The following is a 21,534-nucleotide window of genomic DNA, read 5'->3' as shown; positions in this document are numbered from 1 at the left end:
TTTACTGTCAGAGCCTCCACACACACACACACACGCACACACACACACACACACACACAAAAAAAGGTTGTGAACTGCAAACCTCTCTTTAGGATTATTCAAATTGTTGTCAAACAGATAAAAAATTTAAAAAAAGTAGCAAAAATGTGTGCAGAGGATGAAGCCGGCTGATCTGGCTTGAATTTTGGCTTCACTAAGAAGGAAAAAAAATAACAGGAAACTGGAAGGAAAAATGATCTCCAATTAGAAAAGATACATGAAACTTGATGAATTTCACGATATTCTCTTCCAAATTTACTGAGTGTGTTTGGAGATTCATCTATTATATGAAGGAACTGGATCTTGTATTAAAAATATACTAGGATGCATTGTCATGAATGCTGGAGGTAGGTATGTGACAACGTGATGTGAGACCCCTCCGCCTCCCCCTTCACTGAGAGCTAACACCCTCTAAAGTGAAGCGTAGGAGGTTCAGCAGTTTTGTGTCGCAGAAAATGATAGGAAACGATTAGTGAGGACATTTTTCCCTCAGGAGGAAATTGAGTTGAGCTGAAAACTACAAGGTCAGGGGGATAAAAATGTCAAATCTTGACATTTTGGACTGGTTTCAAATGGGATAGGGAGGAGGAAGAGGAATCCCTGGCAACTATCTGAGGATCCTCTGACCTCAATTGCATCACTGGGTGAAACAACATAAGCTAACTTGGCTTGTGTCTACTGTGTTTCGCTCTTAGCTTAGTTAGGATTCGACCAACTGGGGAATCCAGGCGATTATTTAGCCGTCTTTCTTGATTTCTATTGCTTTTTATTCTAATGATGAACTACTGTAGTAACTACTGTATAAAATGTATCTGTGAAGATATTGTTACTATGGTTACAGGTATTTTTGACCTCGCAGCATCATTCAGGTGTGACTCATGACTGCTGTGTCACTAGCTACAATTAGCACCACTTGATTTTGTATGACTGTTCTTTAAAAAAGGTGCCTGATTCTGTCAGCAGCACATGGAGCAGCAGAAGAGACTGTTATCTCTAGGCAGAGCTGTGACTTAAAGTCCACAGGCTTGCTGAAGTGTAACTAAAACTTCAATTATTGATTCTTTTTGGTCGATTAATCAATAAAGTCTATAAAATGTCGGAATATAATGACCAATTCCCATCACAGTTTCCCCAAAACCAAAAGCGATGACTTAAAATTGTTCTTATCAGATTAAATACTCAAATTACAATGATATGAAAAGAGAAAAAAAGTTCTTATTTCTGGAAACAGCAAGTGTTTTTCATTTTTTGCTTGATAAATGACTTAAAAAATAAATGTCTTATCAAAAGGATTGCTGCATAACTGTTTCAGCACCAGTAGGCCAATGAGCTCCAAGCAGTAGCTTACTAGCCAAACTATAAAATATGCAGGAGACGCTTTATGAAAACATGTGGAGCAGAGTATCGGAAAAAAAAACTCAACTGAACATTTCAGTTTTTTATACAGGTGACTCCCGATGAATCCAAAATTTTCCTTCTTATTTATTTTTCTTGCTTACATTTCCTCTACTGCACTCCAACCTAATCTGGTCATCTCTAAGTGTTCCTCATGTAGTGTGTGTCGGTGCTGGAACGCAGTGAGGTGGGGTGAGACTTGGCAGGGGGGGCGGGACTGGAAGATTACGGGATAGTAAACAGATGGGACGTGGTCATTCAATACTCTACACTTGCTGTTGGACACAAATACACACACACCGTAAACAGTGATGTTTACAAGAGGTACGCACTTCCACGGGTTATGCAAGTATAAACTACTTGAGACATATCATTTAATTTTAAATGGGGGCTCAATGTATTAAATGATAATTAGGAAAGTTGTGGATACAGTAAAAGCTCAACTTTAGGGTATGTAATGTAGTTTACATGCCATATTTGATCAACTTTTGCTCTTTTTCCTCAAGAAAAGCTCCTACAAACTAATTAGAGGCAATAAATTGGCCAATTATTTCTTTTCTCATCATATACTGTATATTTTAGAATCTAACTTCTAGATAAAAAATAAGCATTTTTGTGTTTTTCAACTGGAGCTACAGCAGGTTTCAATCATGTGATTTAATTATTTTTGTCTACCTGTTAATTTGGATAAATGAATATGCTCTTATGCGTATAAATATGTAAGTTATGGGGAAAATCACCATTTGTTTGGTCTAAATCTTACTGTACTGCCATTTCAGTGTTTTCAGCGCATGTGCGCATTGACTGGAGCAACGCTTTAAATTAACAGCGGCACAGAAATGAACTCAGGGTCTGTCTCAAGGGTAAGAAGTCCGAACTGACCCCTCGTTTTCAGATCGCCGTCCTTAAGAATCCTTCCAGCGCCGCAGTGGGACATCGAGTAATCATGCCAACACACAGAGTCAATGACACTGATTCCCTCCAACAAATGCTCCTATTTCACGGTCAGAACCCCTCATCTCACCACCACCTCCAAAAAACAGTCGGATAATCCCTCTATCCAAGCCCCTGGTGGGGAGGAATCTGCTCAAAAGGAGATTTGGGGGGGGGGGGGAGGGTCTGGTACTCCCCCATGCTGCCTGCACACACATTTTGGGAATGTACAAAGTTGAAAGGCTTGAAAAGTTTGAGAGAAGGCTCAACTTTGTATTGTTAGGCAAGAAACTATGTAAGGGTGAAATGCCAAATAAGTTCACTATTCAGATTTATTCCTGAATTAATAATGTTCTAAGAGAAAGAATGATTGTTTGAGGGCAGAAAGCGGCTATTATGCTGCGGAGCTCCTACACTTACAAGACATTTTCTTGACTCATTGTGGGATCTGTTTGCATCTGTGGGTTTATTTCTGGATACTGGATATTTAGGAGATTTAGATCATAAGAGTTATTGTTCCCCTCGAGGCTACGCAGCGCAACTAACCTTAAGAAGCGATCTTGCACAATGCAAATTTAAAATGTTCAAAGGACATCCAACAAAACCTTACAAGACTTATGAGACAGCTTTATCGTGGGTGTTTATTTTGGCCAATTAAATTAATACATTTAATTTTTTTTTCTAACACGGTCCAGCCAAGAAGATGAAAGAATCAATCCTACACCTCGCCCTCCTCTCTCATTCAACACATTATGATTAACAACCAACTCATGCTCTATTTCTTCTCTTCCCAAAACATCCCATTACCATATTTAATTTTTCCACATTATGATAAAAGCCACACTGCTAGGTTAGCGGTGCTATAAGCTTCACATTTACAACACAAAAGACACATGTTTTTCACTGATTGCTGGCTCTCTGTTCTTCATAGGGTTTATTTCTGGATGGTGGGTGAGCTTTGACGTAAGAACTTAACATATAAAAACTGTCTTATGAATAATTTTTTTCTTCTTCTTCGAGACTACACAGAGAAGCTTTTTTTCGGAGCAACAAAAAACAAATCCCACAAAGCAATTTAACTCAATGCAAATGTAAACATGCGGTGATATCCATGAAATCCCTACTTCTAAGAAGGGTTGTCAAAATAGCACATTTTTGTTTTATGTCATTTTATCATGAGATTAATACACAGGAAAAATAAATCCAGAACGCAGCACCAGTGTAAGAATCAGGGGAGGTGGTGATGATTTTTTTTTTGTTTTGATATGTTAATGCAGTAATAAAAGCTGCTGTTCTCTATCAACCATAATTTTTAATGTTTTGGAAACAAAGCGTAAATCATGCCACATGTTGCATTACTTATTTCGAAATATGAAAATAACTTTCTCAGAGACCCTGCTCCACCCCCGTTAGCAGAGAGGACGCAGAGTCCCTCTAGATCTCTGGTTTTACTTTACATACACAGAGCATAAAAAAAAACAGAATAGCAAATATCATATGTGCACGCAGATTAAGTAAGCAAACATGCAAAAGCTATTAGAATAGTGAAAACTGAATTGAACTATTTGCAATTTTAAAAACTGTTTTAACCTGAAATTAAAAGCCTGACCTGCTTCAAACACAGTCCAAAACCAAAGATACTTAGTTTACTATCAAACCAGATGAGGAAAAGCTGAAAATTCTTAGAGTTGAGAAGCTGAAACTAGAGAATATTTGGTGTTTTTGCACCAATTTTCAATTATTTTTTTCAAAATTAATTTCCTGTCAACTGACTGATTGATTAATTGTCTCTACTCTATTACTGATGTTGAAATGCTACATGCAGCATCTTTAAAATTGACCCCCTACTCTACTGGTACATTAAAACAAAAATAAACCGCGAGCGTTCGGTTCCCGCATCCGCAACCCCATCGAGCCCGCAGGGTCTCACCTCTACATTTAGTGTGTAGTCAGAGCCGTCCAGCAGTGTGACCTTGCACTGCATGATCTTCACCTTCTTCACTCCTCTTAAAGGAGACCTGGAGAGACGACTGGTGGACGACCTGTGGGATACCTGGTCCTCTTCCTGCTGCTCCTGAGAAGAAAAGAGAAAAACACTTAATGATGAGTTATATACTATAATTATATGTAAACCAGTGTGCTCTCTGTATGTTCTTTGATATGTCTTTGTTCTGTATATGTAAACCATTAGATTGCTCTGCTTTTCATGACTATAAAGCCCTGTATGTTTATTTTACTGGATGACTACAGATGTTCTGAACAGACCAGAAATGAAAAATACCTTCAGCTCACCTTCTCCTTACCTAACCGCCTCCCCCCGGCCCTACAGGTCAGTTACTTAATGTAGCTGTCTTTGACAAAACCACGAGTTCTGTCACATGTCTACGACCTAAAAATAGAGACTGGGACCCTGAGTGAATGTAATAAGGTCCCACTGAGAAGAGCTAGAGGTGTACCGCCATTTTGTCTTAAACAGAGAAAATCCAATTTTCCACCTCGCTGAAAACAAAGCCCTTCCTGAGTGACTTTATGCTGAAAAAGAGGCCTTTGGCTCTAAGACGTTTTTCCTTCTTTCCTCACAAAAGTGGATTTAATGCCACTTTTCATTCTTATATTACACATTTCTTATCTGGTTCTTCAGGCTATATCCGTCACACTGTTCGTGTCTACTGTAGCTCGTGTGGACATATTCAAATGCTTCACCACACCGGAAAATTATCACCTTAATATCACCTTTAGAGAACATGACAGTGACAGCTTCATTTTGATTTGATTAAGTTAGAATTTGCAAAAAAAAAAACAAAAAAAAAACAAAACAAAGGATGTATTTGCAGATTATTTATGACAGATGGAGACAAGCACCACAGATGTATGAAATCACAGTAGAGAGACTGTAAACGGAGGTCACTTCATTCATAAGTGCACCCTGCTGGGGCATGTGTCTCACAGGGAAGGCTGACAGTGTCGTGTCAAGAGTGTTGTGATTTCTCTCGGCCTTGCTCCTGCCAATTCACACAGCTCTGACAATTGCGGAGCATCATCCATCAACCTCGGCGTGACACGATGAGGGCTGTGCAGTATAATTACATGCAGAGTTGAATGTTTTAAAAATAGCAAATGTAAATGAAAGAAATAGAGAAAATCTGTTAGCTGCCAAATATTAAACTAACTGCTAACTATGTTGATGAGCGATTAATCGTCTGGAGTCATTCTTTAGGCTGGTGGAGACAAAAGGAGGACAAAAGGAGGACATTTAAGGACGTCGTTTTTTGGTTTGGGAAACAGTGTTCGACATTTTTACCATTTTATAGAACAAACAACTAATTGATTAATGGAGAAAATAATCGACAGATTAATCGCTAATGAAAATAATAGCTAGTAACAGCCCTAAAGAGAAATTCAAGATCTCATTGGATGCATTGAAGTAATTTCATGATACAAATAATGATACAAACTATATTATTAACCAGTTTGTAGACAACAATCATTACTTCAGCAGCTGTTTATCCGGGTGCATTATGCTTCGTCACTAATGACAAAATTTGTGGTCTTTATTGTTCTCTGTATCATGAGGTTGGATGTTCTTCCATACACACATAAAGAAATAATCATCTCATTATATTCATCTATAAATGCTTCCAAACTACCTCACATCTCTTCCCTCATTGAAATCTTGCAACTAGAGAAACACGACCCAGTAACTACTTAACCTTAGACATCTGATATGTGCGCGCTGATCTCAGCAGAACTGGTTTCAGGTACTATGCAGCTTTTAAAATGGAGTGACCTGCAAACTGCCCTCAAACTAGAGTCTTTCATACCCCTCGGAGATTTTAAAGCTTTATTATCTGATGTTTTTGTGACTCTTAGAACTGTTTTTATTAAGTCTTTGTTGATCGTGACTGTCTGGCTTTAGTTGTTTCTGTTTGCTGCTCAATCTCAATGAGACTACCCGATTAAATAAAGATTAAATTAAAAAAAAAATATATATAATGTAATATTGAATGGTATGTTACTCATCAGAGTACTTGATCACAATGGTGGACTAATACAACCAGATATATTAGAAAGAAGAGTATACATGTACGCTGTATAGCAAAATCTCTGATGTTTAAATGAATGATGCATTTGAGAAGTGCATGTATCATCAACTTTCCTGACTTCCTTTCCTGCAGCTTTGTTACTTCACATTAAGACATTTAAATTTTGTTACGATTTTTTGTTTCCCAGCCCAGGACTATAATGAATGCTTCTGCTGCTCTCTCATTAAACCATATTATGATTCACATCTAAAGTCATGCTCTGTTTCTTCACTTCATCAAACACCCCTTTTCCATACTTCATTCTTCTTCTACCACATTGTGATAAACGCCACACTGCTGGGTCAGAGGGGTTGTGAACCAGAGCATGCTCAAATCGCGGTTTTGTGCTCAAACATGTGGCAGTTCATAAGAAGGTAAAACAAATCTCAGAGTCTGCATCTGGCTGTGGTGACTCTGACCTTTTGACTCTTTAATATTGTCCGCTTGTAAATGGTAGAAATCTACGGAATTGAAATAAATCAACTGTTACACTTATTTTAAATTCTCAGACAGGATTGTCAGCTACTGTACATGCCAAAAATGTAAAAATAACATGACAGGACAGCTCAAAAGCTAATCCCAGCACTAATGCAGTCTGAGAACCTTTATATACAGAAAATCAAACATCTTTCAACCTAGTTTTTCATTTAGATCTTTAAATTATTATTTTTTTTTACTCTCAAGGCTGCATCTATCAGACAGAAACATCTTGACTTGTGCAGATGAAAAATAAACATAAAGGGGTTTCAAACCTGCTGCAGTGAGTTAACGTCCTATTTCTGTGACTCTTTGTGTCACAACTGGTTTGGTGTGACTTCAAGCTTGTGCATAAACATCAAATGGAAGTAATTTGTTTTGGATAAAAAAGTGCCTGGAACTACGTCAGTAACATATTTGTGACTGCCAAAACTACACATATTGAAGACAAAAATGCGTATGCGTGTACAGCAAGTCATACTGTTTTTCCCTTCAACTAATAATTTAGTGAATAAGCAGGAATCTGCATTTAGTCTGAGACAGTCCCCCTGCAGTTTGGAAGCACTGGAAATTCAATCTGCAGATTGATTAGATAGTGAGCCCTGAAAGTTGTTTGGGCCGAAATCTGCAGACAAGCACTTAGTGTTCAGATAACATCGGTAGCGACCTGGACTGTCCAAGACATTAAATGGACAGGCTGCAGGCCACAGTCACTTAACTAGAAACGTCTGCTCTATACCAGAATATCAAAGTAGTGTTTGAGTCCACAATGGTGCAGGTACATGGTAGATGTTTTTGTTTATTAAAATTAGGGTGATTATTTTCATTATCAATTAATCTGTGGATTATTTTAGTTGCTTGTTCTATAAAATGTAAGAAAATTATGAAAAATATTGATCACTGTTTCCCAAAACACAACCTAAAAGCTCTTGTTTTCTTGCAGCCAACAGTTCACAACCCAAAGATATTTAGTTTACTATCACAGAGGACTTCAGAAACCAGAAAATATTCACGTTTAAGAACCTGGAACCGAGAATTTTTTCTTAAAAAAAATGACTCAAAACAATAAATCGATTATCAAAATAGCTGCCAATAAATGTTCTGTCTATTGACTAATTGATTAATCAACTAATCACTGCAGCTCTAATTAAAAGTGACGATAAATAACTAGCACATCAGGGTTGTTTAAGCGTCAAAGTGGTGGGAATCTTAAAAATCAAGGTCTGATATTAAAAAAACAATGCTCTGTTTTATGCAAAAAGTGCTTTAATAAGAGCCTTCATCATTGGTCAACAGAGTCAGCCTCACCAGGTGTTACCAGAACAATTGAACTTTACTAACATTTTGGTGATTTGTGTTCATTTCATTGTCCTAAACTCTTAAAGGGTCCAGTGTGTAGAATTTAGTGGCATCTAGCGGTGAGGTTGCAGATTGCAACCAAATGAATACACCTCCCCTCCCCTTCCAAACTTGTAGGAGAATCTACGTTGGCTGTGAAACTTGCGAAAAAACATGAAAGGCCCTCTCTAGAGCAAGTGTTTGGTTTGTCCGTTCTGGGCTACTGTAGAAACATGGCGGCCTCCATCAAAGCGGACCTGCTCTCTATGTAGATATAAAGGGCTCATTCTAAGGTAATGAAAACACAATGATTCTTATTTTCATGGGATTAGACACTAATTAAAACCTACTTATGAACATTATATTCCATTTCTGCCAAGTCTGTTCCCGCTATATGCCACTAAATTCTACATACTGCACCTTTAAACCACAAACCACGTAAAACACCATGAGGTTTTACTACTTCAGTAGCTCATCTTACTCATTAACCCCACAGCTGTGTGAAGTTGTGCTAATCAGTGCAATCAGCTGACATAATATGAGGGTTGAAAACCACTTTGTCAGGTGTCTCTCGATCTAAGCATGAAAGCGCTCATACAGATAAGTTTACTTGTCGACGTGATGCATCTCATGCAGGGTTGTAACTGTCATTGAGGACACTGGTGGTGTTGTCAGTATTTTTTTTTTCCCCTCTCTGCATGTTCATTTACATTTTCCACACAAAGACACAATTCATTCAGGGGGGAGGGATACATGGTGTGTAATGTTTTCTCAAATTCAAGCCTTATCTAGAAGGATATGTACAGTGTTTACATCTTAAAAATCATTGTTTGATTATATTTCTAAAGAATATTTTTACAAGAATGAGTCAGAAAAAATATGTTAAAAGTTTAGGTGCGTGATAATTCCATGACAACTGGCTGTATATACTCCTTTTTTGCAGGCTCATTTCACACAGAGGGAGAGCATGTGGTTATGAAGAGGCTGACCTGTTCTTTCCTGGCCGGCGTGCTGTGTCCGACTGCGGCGGGAAGCTGCTCCGGCTGGTTCTGAGGCGAGGCGGGTTCAGCTGCTGCTTTAGCTGTCCCCTTCTCTGTCTCCTTGTTCTCCTGCTGCTGCTTGGCCTCCGAGTCTGCGCCTGATTCAGTCGTCATGGTGAATCACACTGGAGTGATATGAAAGAGGAGAGTAAAGGAGACGACTTGATGAGTCAGCTGACTTTGTTGTAAATTAATCAACTGTTGCTTTCAGCTTTGTTTAATGATAAGCTCTTCTCTGATGCAAATGCATACATGTGGATGTTGTTTGACAGAATAAAAGTGTAATTAATCGAAGTGGCTTAGTTGCACTCAAGTCCCATTCTCAATAATCTCAGGGGTTTCAGCTGTTGATAACAGAAAGTACTTAGACTGCTTCAACATCCAAAAACTTTAAAATAAAAATCTTTTGACATATCCTCAGCAGCTGGATACAACTGGTTTAAAACAAATGTGAAATGATGTACATATCTAGGTGCTAGCCTATTCAAAACACTAAAATAATTAGTTAATGTCATCATCTACTACTTTTCTCAATCTTATATGAATAAAAACTGAACCCTTTTGTGTTTTTTTATCTGTTATTCAAACAAAATAAGCAATTAAAAGACGACAAATTGGACTGGATTTGTCCTTTTTTTCAGAATTTAAAGACTAAACAGTTATCTATTAATCAAAGAATGCAATCAGAGTAGCATTTTCCTCAGTATTGCACTTAACAGATTTCATAGTCTACAGTTTATCTGTTTACACGCAACCATCCACGGTATCTGAACCACGCCAGCAAATGTCTTTCATAGCATGACCTTCTCCCTCTGTGAATAGCAGCATACCAGTGACAGATGCAGTCCCATGGGCTTAAAACTGGGTAATGAGAGGAAACATCTAATAGCCAGTTTTGCCAAACAAAGATGACAGATAGGACAGATCGCGCTGGGGGCCCCTGTGCTACCCGTACCCACAGGCTTTGACACTGGGGATGTGGGGTTTGGAGGGCGTGTGTGTGTGTGTGCGTGGGACAGTGGGCCTCTGCTACAGAGAATCTGGGGTTTGTAGTCTGGATGCCTGTCATTCTGCTGCTGGCCTCCTTCTCCCTGAGCTCTATTTATAGGGCCGTGTTTACTCTGGGGTGGGAGGATCTCAGACTTCCAGCCGAAGCTGGGGACAGCAGCCTCTGGATCAACAAAGCCCACACTGTGAGCTGAGGTGATCCCCCAAAAACTTTTGACACAGAGCCTAAAATGCTAAAACAACGACAACAGAGTGCTGTGCCCAAAAACACAAGGAAGAGAAAAAAAAAAATAAAAGAAAAACCAGCTGGTATTGATTATCTGGAAATGCCAAAAGCTTGAATTAGCATTTTGTGGGTCAAGATATTTTACAATTTGTAATAAGAAACCTGTCTCGGTCAGAAAAACTTAAAATTTACAGAGGCTTTTAAGGAGGACTAAATTTGGCCCACATGCCTAACTCCACTTGTCCTGCTGTGAACTGAACTGGCAAGCACATAACTGGATTATTAACAGCTGGAGTCCATGCCCTCCTCATGCCTCCGTGTTGTTTTGTTCTTCTTCTCACACTCGGTGACAGACACATTATTTCTATATTCCTGAATCAAAGGAACTTCTTGATTCAATATCATTTGGTATTACCGCCTTTTATATTTCAGAATAATACAAATTCTTACACAGGAAATTGCTTTTTGAACTCCGAAGGGTAATTTCTCTTTGGTAATGAGCAGTGGATTTGAATCCCTATGGAATTAACTTGAAAGAAGATTACAATATAAACCCAAATAAATCTTAGCCAAGTAACAAAAACCACTTGTTAGTGTTAAAATGGATCAGAATTATGTTGACTTACAGAAGCAGCAGCAACAGCAACAGTAAATCTGGACTTTGGAAATGAAACAAAACACTTCTGCCTTTGCATTCACAGAAGTCAGGAGTGCAGAGCTGAAGCATAATGGGTCACCGAACACCACATGCTGATTAAACCCTTTCAAATATCAGTGACTTCAGGTGCTATAAAAAGTCTGCATAGTGTACAGTAGATTACCAAATCTCGATTACAGGTCTGAGTAGCAGCGATGTGAATGTAGTGATGAAGTCACAAGACCCAAATTCCAACCGTGGCTTTTAAAAGAACGTGTTTTCTGAGGACAGATAAGCAACTCTAAAAGACCACTGAGGCAACTCAACCAGAATCCTATCAAAGCCTCTCTGCTTCTCTATTGTGTCATGTGTGGCAGAGTTGAAGAGCGGGGCTCAAGCAATCAGCTGACAGACGATGGCTGCACAGCTAACCTTTGCTTCTCTTAACGCCCCTATGAAACAGGAACTATAGTAGGAGGGAAGGAAAGGAACATCTTAGCACCATAGAAATGGAGGAAGAATACGTTCAGTCACTGGTGACAGGCGCTCTTCACAGGGTCAGACAACGGCCCACACAGTAGCCTTGTGTGTGTGTGCCTCACCATGGACTGGTACATACATTATGCATTCAGAAAGCTGTATTCACAACTCATTTAGCGCCCTGGATTTCTGCTTGTATACAGAAACAGCTGATGACTGCACCAGTATAGGCTTATCATAAAGAGTATGAGACTCAACTTGGTCAATTAAAAACAAGAAAAAGTAAATTTAATATTGACATTTTCAAATAAATAAACATATTCTCTGCTGCTCTATTGCTGATTAATATTGTGTAACAGAGATTCAAACTCTTAGATCATGACGGCTTTTACTGCTCTGCGTTTGGTGAGTTTTTACTTGGAAAATCAGGACACACAGGAAGTGATGCATGTGTTTCTGTCATTAGCAACAAATGTTTAATCAAAGAGGAACTCAGCACTTAGCGTGAACAATGACAGCCACCGTGACTGACATATAAAAGAATGTTGAGAAAAAAAAAACAAACGCTGCAAAAATTAACCCTAAGATGCCATCAAATTTATCTCGCAGATTATCGTTTATCATGATCATTTTATCAAGTGTCACCTCAGATATATTGTCCTCAGTCACACCTGATAAAAGCTAATATTTTTTAGTGGTCTGACTTCTAAAGGTGGGGCAGCCAGAATCCACTTACTCACGTGTCTTCCTGTTGAAACAAATCATCCTCAGGAGATCAATAATGTCACTACTCCTAACCCCCCCCCCCCCCCCCCGCCATGTCTTTGTTCCCAATATAAACAGTCAAACCTGTCTGTCTGCTGCTGAGCAAACCAATTAAATCAAAAATCACATTACATTGAGATGGAGCAGTGAGATTATTTATTGCAGTGGAGACTCATGTCAATGCTAAAAGCTCGGTATAGGCTTATCAGTATGTGGCTGCGTTACATAATTGATCGCTGACACTAAATGCTTTGATGCTGTCCCATGCATACAACCTCCATTTTAAGGTCCATTTGTAATTGTAATGCACACTGTTGGAGAGTGGCCTGCGCACATGGAGTTACACACACACACACAGAGAGGGAAGGATGACGAGCTGCCATCTGTGCTGAGTGCCATTAGCCGGAGCACACCACAGCTGGGCCCATCCCTGCCACCCCTGCCCCCACACCCATAGCCCCCCTGGGGGGCTTGTGGAGGTTACACGGAGGGGAATAGCTGGCGTTTCTTGACACGTCAAAGCCCATCCTGAGCAGGCCTACCGTATATGATGAGACCCTCTCTACATGGCTGCGGGGCTGACAGCTGTCACACACAAACCCAGCTACTGTAACAGGATACTATGTAGCTGGTATGGCCACTCAATTGAGACAACTCTGCTCCCCAAAGAGTTTTTAACAGTCCTGACTTCAAAACAACAACACTGACGAAATTACTGATATGTTTTGTCATGAATGTTGTAGGCAAACCACGTGCTTCGGTAGCAACACTCATTTCTGATATTTATTGTTGTTTTACATTTAGATATTCGGCAAATACTCCTAACAACAGTGACTTATAATAGATGCAACATTAGATTCAGCTCGGCATGCACGGTATGTGTGGCAACCAGTGGTGACGGTAGTGCTGTCACAACAACAGAAGTCAGTACTACTTTTGAGAAGATCTGTCTGTTACTTTTTAAAAATGTTATTAAATGCTAAATTGTGTTGAGCTGCAACAGTTGATCAATTGTTAAAAATTCTTGATAACCAAATATTGCTTTAATCATTTTTCAAGAAAAACATACCAACCAATAGCTGGTTCCCACTTCTTTAATATCAGGATTTGCTGCTTTTCCTTGTCTTACATTGTAGTAAATTAAATATCTTTTGGGGTTTTGGACTGTTGGTTGAACAAAACAAGATCTCTGAAGACATCATCTTGGACTTTTGGAAATTGATGGGTGTTTTTCAATTTTTTATGACATTTATAGGCCAAATGATTAATTGGATAATCAAGAAAGTAATCATCAGATTAATCTATTTTGAAAATAATTTAGTTGCGGCCCAGACGTTTAGAAACCTTTAAGACTTGTGCCAAATATGCTCTCCTGCATCATTCCCAAAGAACCCAGAATTGAACGATTAAAACAAAAAGCACTGGAACGGACAAAGCTCAAATTTAGTTGGATTGGCCAGCAGAGGAGATGACAACAGGCCGTCATGTCTTTACCAGAATGCCAGCGCACCTAAATTGGTGCCATAAAATGAGGAACTACCTGTTAGTCTGACTCTAGTGAGAATTTTCAAGCTAACAAGCTACATGTTGAATTGGATGTACTGGACGTGTAGAAAATGTTCCTTAACAACATGTTACATGTCAATGTTTAGTAATGTGTAGTCATGCCCTCGACAATTCAAGAAATCCAAACAACCCAGATCCGTTTTCTACTTCAGTATGTTTAGCCAGAACATTCTCCTGCTCTGGTGCAGCACAAACTAAGTGTGGACACAGATCTGGCAATGCAAGACTAGTATTTCATTTAGAGAGCCTGCAAAGACATCCAACCATTCCTTGTACGTTGTAAACGTCTCTACCGAGCTACAAATGTCAAAAAACATAACATGAGTGAGTCTGCAAAACATCTCAAGCTGACTCTTTTTCATATTACTGTAATAGCGTTGGGCTACAGACACATTTGGCATAAATTCATATCATCCAGATGGAAGATCTTCCCTGACACTCGCATACAAACAGTCTCACAAATGGGTAAAATACATTTGTTGCACATTTGATTTAGTCATTTAAAAGCTGTAACACCCTATTTCATCCAGACTTCCAAAAAATTCAGCTGAACCATCAAAGACATAACTGAACTAAACGATCCAAACCTGCACAGCAGCATTTAAGGAAAGCAACAAGGAGGTGAATCTGTGGCTGAGAGCATTTTTGCTGAGGATGCCATAAATCCCATCAGCTTGCTGCGTTTACATTCTTAGCATTACTCTCTCTTGCAGCAAGACCCTTCAGGGTTACAGCAGACAGACCGACTCACATATCGTTTTGATTGTACACCTCATTGTGTGAAACCATCAGTGTATCTTCGTTGGTCGCTTAAGGCCAGGGTTGGTTTCCTTCAAAGCCTGGCACAAACATCACCAAAAGGCGCTGACGAGGACAGCAATTATTGAAAAATGTGTTCGCTGGAGTTAGTAGCTCTCAATCCAGTTGTGCTGCTACTTTAACAAAAAAGAAAATCCTCACTTAATGTAGAAGATTAGAACTAAATCTTTTTGCAGCTTGATGAACAGCTAATAACTTCTTAAACAGGCGCTGAGAAGGGCCAGTAGAGATTAAACATTTTATGAGATTAGCTATAGGTAATCAGTAAATCAGCTGTGACTTGATTACCAATCATGTCTGCTGAAGAACATTATGTTAAAATGGAGCCTTTGTGTTGTTGGGACAAGTCTACACCGCGCTTGTTTTTTGAAATTTGTTTAGACCGTGTCTGCTCACTGGAAAACATTCCAGCCTGGGCCTGGAAACTCTAGTCTTGTCCCATAACAAAATGCAAAAAAATATATGCTACTGAAAATTACTTTTGCTTTCTGTTGGGGCCTGTTCTACCCGACGAGAATCACTCACAGTTTAAGAGGAAGGTATCTTGATAAATACCATTTATATGTAAAATATTAGCATAAAATAAAACTAATCATTGTTGATCTTTTTTACTAACAAAAACAATGAAAAGAGGCTGTTGCTACTTCCCACTTTACATGACCCAATTGTGTCTCTGTGGTGCTCAACAGAAACTTTACAGTGACGTAATCATATAGCCTATTTGGGGTGTTTCCTTTTCCAAATCACGGGTTTAAGGATAGAGGCTGTCGTAAATTGTGCAGACTGAAAAGCTCTCTGAGACAAATTTGTGCTTTGGGGTTGTAGAAAATAAAATCTGGCATGAGCTACTTGAGCAACAGATTTTAAGTTTTGCTGACAGATCTCCATCCTCCTAATATATATATATATATCAAAAGTGGGACAGAAAGATAACTATGTGCATTTTCCAACTCACTGTACCCATATTGAAGCAAATTAAGGCTGTGATCAAAGGGGCACTCTCACTGAATGGACTGTGACAACCCTGCAAACAAGGCCTACAATGTTGCTGCCTACCAATGCACAGCTTACTGTGCATCTCAATTAAATTGTCAAGTCAGACTCCGGCCATTGCATTCCCTGCCTACAAGGATGTAAGGATGCTAAAAAGAGGATCCAGACCGTGTCATCCTGCCCCTAACCACGCCTACCGCACTGCAGATCAAAAAACACCCAAGAATACCATCTTAACCTCCGACAATGTGACAATTTTCATCCATTAATTGCCTACAAAACGCTCCGGCGTGTGCCAGTGACTCAGCGGTGTCCTTCATTGATGTCAAATGCGGGGAAATAGGTTGTAAAAGCATCTCTGTCGTGTTGTTCTCACCCATTTAACACTTTCTGCCACGAAACTAGAACACGCTAGCCTACCTTAAGCGGTGTGCTCCTTTGAAATATCTGTCCAAAGCTCAGACTTGTAGCTACAAAATAACGACCGCCGCAGGCAGCCCATTCAGCAAAAAAAAAAAAAAAAAAAAAAACCCACACACACAAAACATATCGCTACAATGTTACGCAAAGAAAGGTTACAACACAAAAACATAACGGAAAAATGTTGCCGACACGGTTAGCTACGTCCTGTCGACTTTTCCGTCTGAGTGGATACAGTGGGAAGTGTATTTTAATGTTAATTATCTGTCATCGGCCGCGGGTGTTGTGGTCAAAACGACCCGACTAAGGCATGCGAAGAAATAAAACTAAGAAACTGTACAAACCGGGAAGCGTGCATCTCATGTAAGACAGTCTCAGTGTAAAATAAAGCGAAGAAAGCAGGAAAAGAAAAGGTTTATTACCAGGTAAACCGTCCCTCGTTCAAGCTGGTTATGCGAGTTGCATTCGTAGTGGGCTCCTGTTTCCTGACAGCGGTGCTACTCTGCTGCAGTTCCCCTCTCTACCAGCCTATCAAACTCCACTATGCAGCTGAGAGTAGAATTGTGGGATATCAGGACAGCCGGGGCATTATTTTAGCAGCACCCCCACCCAACACACAAACACAAACACACACACACACGCACACACACACACACACATATAAAGACACAGACATATATATACACACACGCGCACACGGAGCAGAGGAATTAATAGCACGAGGTTTGTTGTTTTACTGGGAAAAGGCAGTGCGAGTAATCTGTATTCACAAGGTAATGTAATTAGATGAAACTGAATTAGTACTTAAGTATAATTTTGAGGTAGTTGTTCTTAAGTAGTTCCTATTTAGGCTACTTAATATGAGTAAAAACACCACAAATTCATAAAAGCCAGATCCAGAATGCATGTTGATTATTAACAAATACTAAAAAAACAACAAAACAAAACAAGAAACTAAATAAATAAAAGTCAATTTTGCTTTCTTTTCCAGGCTTTTGAGGCAAAAATTACTATGACCAACTTAAACACATCAAAACACACACCAGAAGATGTCTGGGTTTTGTTTAAAAATCCTTACATCATCATAGGGTGTACTAGGGCTGCAACTAATTGATTAGTCGATCAATCTTTAGAAAATATCACTGTTTCCCAAATCCCAAGATTAAACCTAAAATGTCTAGTTTTGTCCTGACTAACAGTCCACAACACAAAGATATCCAGTTTACTAAGGAAACCAGAAAATATTCACATCTAAGAAGCTGGAACCAAAGAATTATAGCATTTTCCCCCCCCTTTAAAATTACTCGGAACGATTAATAGACCATCAAAATAGTTGCCAATTAATTTTCTGTCAGTTGGCTAATCATTACAGCTCTGATGTACTATGCAAAAGAAAATTGGTTTCACTTTCCACTTTTCCAAAATTACACAGCTCACATGATCTGTCCAGAGGAAGATTACCAGCTCACAACTGTGCAACTTTTTCCCTCACATCACAACATCTAAAAAAAGGAAATATAGTACTTTTTACTCCACTACATTTATATGACAGCAACAGTTATTAGTTCACAAATTAAAATTTTACATGCAACATGTATGGTGTGCTTTTGAAATAGATTAAACTACCCAACAGCACATATAATAGTTAAAATTAGCTCACTCTTCACCAGCAGCATCCAGTAATATAATGTGTAATCTTATAATACTGACAGGAGCCATTCTGCTGCATAATGAGTACTTTTACTTTTGATACTTTACTTGATACTTTTTGGTACTTTTACTTCAGTTAAGGATCTGAAAGTTTTTTCCATTACTGAACTGAATATTGCAGAAAATACTAGCATAGTTTCAAACAGACTTACTGACAATATGCACCCAGTCTGGAGCACTTTATGATATCCTCCCCATTGAAAACATAACACAAGACATAAAAGTACGAGCCAAATGGTGAGCACATGAACACACTGACACACACACACACACACACATCTGCTGCCCTCCTCTAGGTGCATTTATGTGGTCGTGCGTGCACAAATACAGACATAAAAGCAAGTTTTTAATTAGTGTCTGGGTTGTTCCCTCTAGGGATTTGTGGGTTTTTGCCTCCCGCCTCCCAAAGGGAACTTGACCCAACTCGGTCACCCATTTGACTTTTATTTCATTTAATTGCTTTCATGCTCAAGTAGTATACTGCATGCCAAGACATACTGTACAGTACACAAATATGAACACACGGTCATGCACATTACAGCTTCAGAGATTTTTTTTTCTGCTGCGGTTCTGCATGACAAATAATCCACATTACAGTCCAAGGTGATTTAGCTACTATTTGTGTGACAGTTTAAATTCCTACAACACCAAAGTTATTAGCAACCAGCTGTAAAGAGAGTGAGGTTCAGAGCTGCAGTGGCCTGACAATAGATGTAACAAAATATTCCTGTAACCCTCTATGCAGGGAGGAAAAATAACACCTGGGGAGGGCAGTCAAAAGGAAAGTTTTCTCACAGTGATCTCAGACGCTGCAATAACTCATTTGGTTGTCATCCTGTGCATGATGTGATACATCCATTAACCACAAAAGGGTCTAAGGAAAGTATGTACTTTGGTAGCAATACAGTATGAAAAAACAACCCCACAAGTTCAAGCATTATTGAGAAGAATATGTGGTTTGTTGTGAACATTTAGTAACTAAATTTACATACTGTAATTCCTACATTTCTCTACAGTCTGGCTCTTTCATTTCCTCATTTTTTTTTCTTCTTTTCAAAGCCCTGACATTATTGTAATGATAACCTTGTTTACAGTCCCAAAACAAATTGACACAACCGCACTGAGGCTTTCTACATACGACAGGCAGTCACTGCTAACAAGGGTGTCTGTTCTCTGCCCAGCCAAACAATAGTTATCTACATTTAGAGCAGGTGGAGTCTGGGACAGTGTTGTCATGACCCGACTGATCGTCTCAGACATTGCTCACCAGGGCCCGTCTGGCCAGTGGGTGGTGACTGTGCGCCTGTAATGCAGTAAACAATCTTTAATTGTAAATGAGGGCTTACACACTAGCTTGTCCCTGAATCATACATCCATGCTTATATGCTTGCATCGTTAAAAACAGCTAATTGCAATGTGGCTTACATGTCTGGATCCTTTTTTTTTTTGTTAGTTTGGTGATGTATATTTCAGACTTGAGGACAATGTCATCATAAAAGCATTTTTTTTCAAGGTGCTTTACAAAGATAAACCCACTGAACCTGATTCTAGCTAATAAAAACTGAATGCAATAAAAATATTTAACAGGCAAAAGACAAGGAAATAAAAGCACAAGACTCAAGGAAGTATACAGGAAGAAATGCTGGCAAGCTTACAAAGTCGACCTGGCTGAGCTAATTAACTCGATCAAATGTTGCTCCCCTTTGAAGGTAATAAGTAACTTCCATGATAGCCATTAAAAAAGAGAGAAATGGAAGATATTTTGCACAGTTCAGTCATACCGTTGTTGTTCTGATCTGTAAAAAGGTTGATACAAATAACATCAATTTTATCACAAAACAACTAAGGTGTCATTTTCCTTTAAAGTTGCTTTATGGCCACTAAGGGGCGAAAGATCCAGAGACAAACTCTCAGCAAATACGACACTTTCACAGCATGTATCTGATTGTTAAAGCAGATAAAACACACGTGTAACTAATAAAATTAATTATGGGTCCATCCTATTTACAGCCGGGCTTTCACTATGCCATTACTGAGCCAGTATCAATCACACCATGGACCTGGAAAGTGCACACTTAAACAGAACGCCGCCATTATTAACGTTACTTATTGACATGTCAAAGCGTTTGTTGTAAAAAACGAAACCAAAAAAAAAAAACACATGTGCATTCAGCCTTTCAGGTTTTTATAGCTACTGTGTTAGAAAACAACTGGCTTCTTACACATCTGGCAAAAACAGAGCAACATGTGCATCTTCTGAGAGTCCCTTTTTGTCCACCTATTAAATTTCAGTATTATATTCACTTGTTTTTTTTGGCTTGCTTTCATCAACCAACATAACAACAAAAATATTTGTCTCTCTTTGACAGTCCATTTTTCTTCACCAGTCACTTGTTTACTTCAGCTCTAGTCCATTTTGTGCTGATGTGCGTTTGACTTGTGTGGCCTCCTGCGTTCAGTTATAATCAATGGCATTGTTTTGGTTTCGTCAGTCTGGAGAACTAAAACAATGAGCTAATAGTGGATGAGAGCTGTTTTCAGTGGAATCTGCAGTACTTGCATAGCTTTTGCAAAACCAAAAGTTTCTTGATTTAATGTTAATATGACCAGTTTTATAAGACAAAGACTCACTGCTCACTGCTTCAATTCATTTTAAAACCACAGTAGATTTCTAGATTGGAAAAACACTCACAAATATTCGAGCATACTTCATTTCTCCTTTCTTACTTCTGTAAAAATTCATAAAAAACTTGCTATCACATGCTGATTTGAGTAATAATCATATATTCAATTGTTCCCTTGCACAGGAAATTGTGTGTCTCCATTGAAGTATCACCAACTGTGCTTGATTGACAATGATACTGTACATGGGAAGTTTAGATTAAATCAAATAACTTTAGTTTTACAGATAACTGATGCTTCAAGGAAATATTTGCAGTACTGAAATATCAGGCCCAGACTTCTACAATAATAGCTGATGTTTTGAGTTTCTATTGTCTATGAGTCCTCTGTCTCTGTATGTATAGTGACTCGCAGATAAGCGTGAGTGCAGATCTATGACTCCTCACAGCCTCCAGAACAGCCCTTGGTCAGCAGAATGATTAATACCACACAGGACAGACAACATGTGATCTCTGGACTCTGCTTAGCTTATGTGGCTGCTTAAGTCTTCACTTTTTTCTGCTGTGTACAGACACTTAGTTCCTGTGCAACTCCTCTGCTCAGACTGGTCATAAATGCTGACCTTGACCTTGATTAACCTTGAATCCAATGTCTTTTCTTTTTTCCTTTTTTTAATAATTAAAATTATTATATGTTTTTTGGAGCAGTACGGCATATGATAGAGCAGATACAGTACAGGATATTTACACAGAACAGAAGACGGCCATCCCTTAACTTAAAATAAAGCCATGGACACAAGAGATGTTCGGTCATTAATTAACTATTGTAAGTTCAATTTAACATGAAACCAAAACTGAACTCTCTGTTGTCCCCCCCCCGATGATTAATTCTTCCCAACATGTGATTATATGATGAAATCTTAATCATTTCATCACTCCATTCCTTTGCATTGGGACACTTAGGGTTCTTCCAATCTTGCAGTAC

At 38.9% G+C, this 21,534-nt stretch overlaps 1 protein-coding gene across 1 annotated transcript in view; it reads right to left on the bottom strand.

Annotated features, from left to right (window-relative positions):
* The window catches only part of epb41l3b (erythrocyte membrane protein band 4.1-like 3b), a 39,653-nt gene extending 22,862 nt beyond the window's left edge, over window positions 1-16,791 (bottom strand). The window contains exons 1-3 of the mRNA XM_042428230.1: window positions 16,641-16,791; window positions 9,254-9,429; window positions 4,298-4,441 (exon numbers count right to left, since the gene is read on the bottom strand). Coding sequence (XP_042284164.1) covers window positions 4,298-4,441; window positions 9,254-9,418 — 309 coding nt within the window. The 5' untranslated portion in view covers window positions 9,419-9,429; window positions 16,641-16,791. The remainder of the gene's footprint in view (window positions 1-4,297; window positions 4,442-9,253; window positions 9,430-16,640) is intronic.
* Window positions 16,792-21,534: the final 4,743 nt, after the last annotated feature.

This window comes from Thunnus maccoyii, chromosome 12 (assembly GCF_910596095.1).
Source record: "Thunnus maccoyii chromosome 12, fThuMac1.1, whole genome shotgun sequence".
NCBI classification, from domain to species: Eukaryota; Metazoa; Chordata; class Actinopteri; order Scombriformes; family Scombridae; genus Thunnus; species Thunnus maccoyii.
Note: the sequence above shows the minus strand (reverse complement) of the source record. Positions and strands in the feature narration are given on the sequence as shown.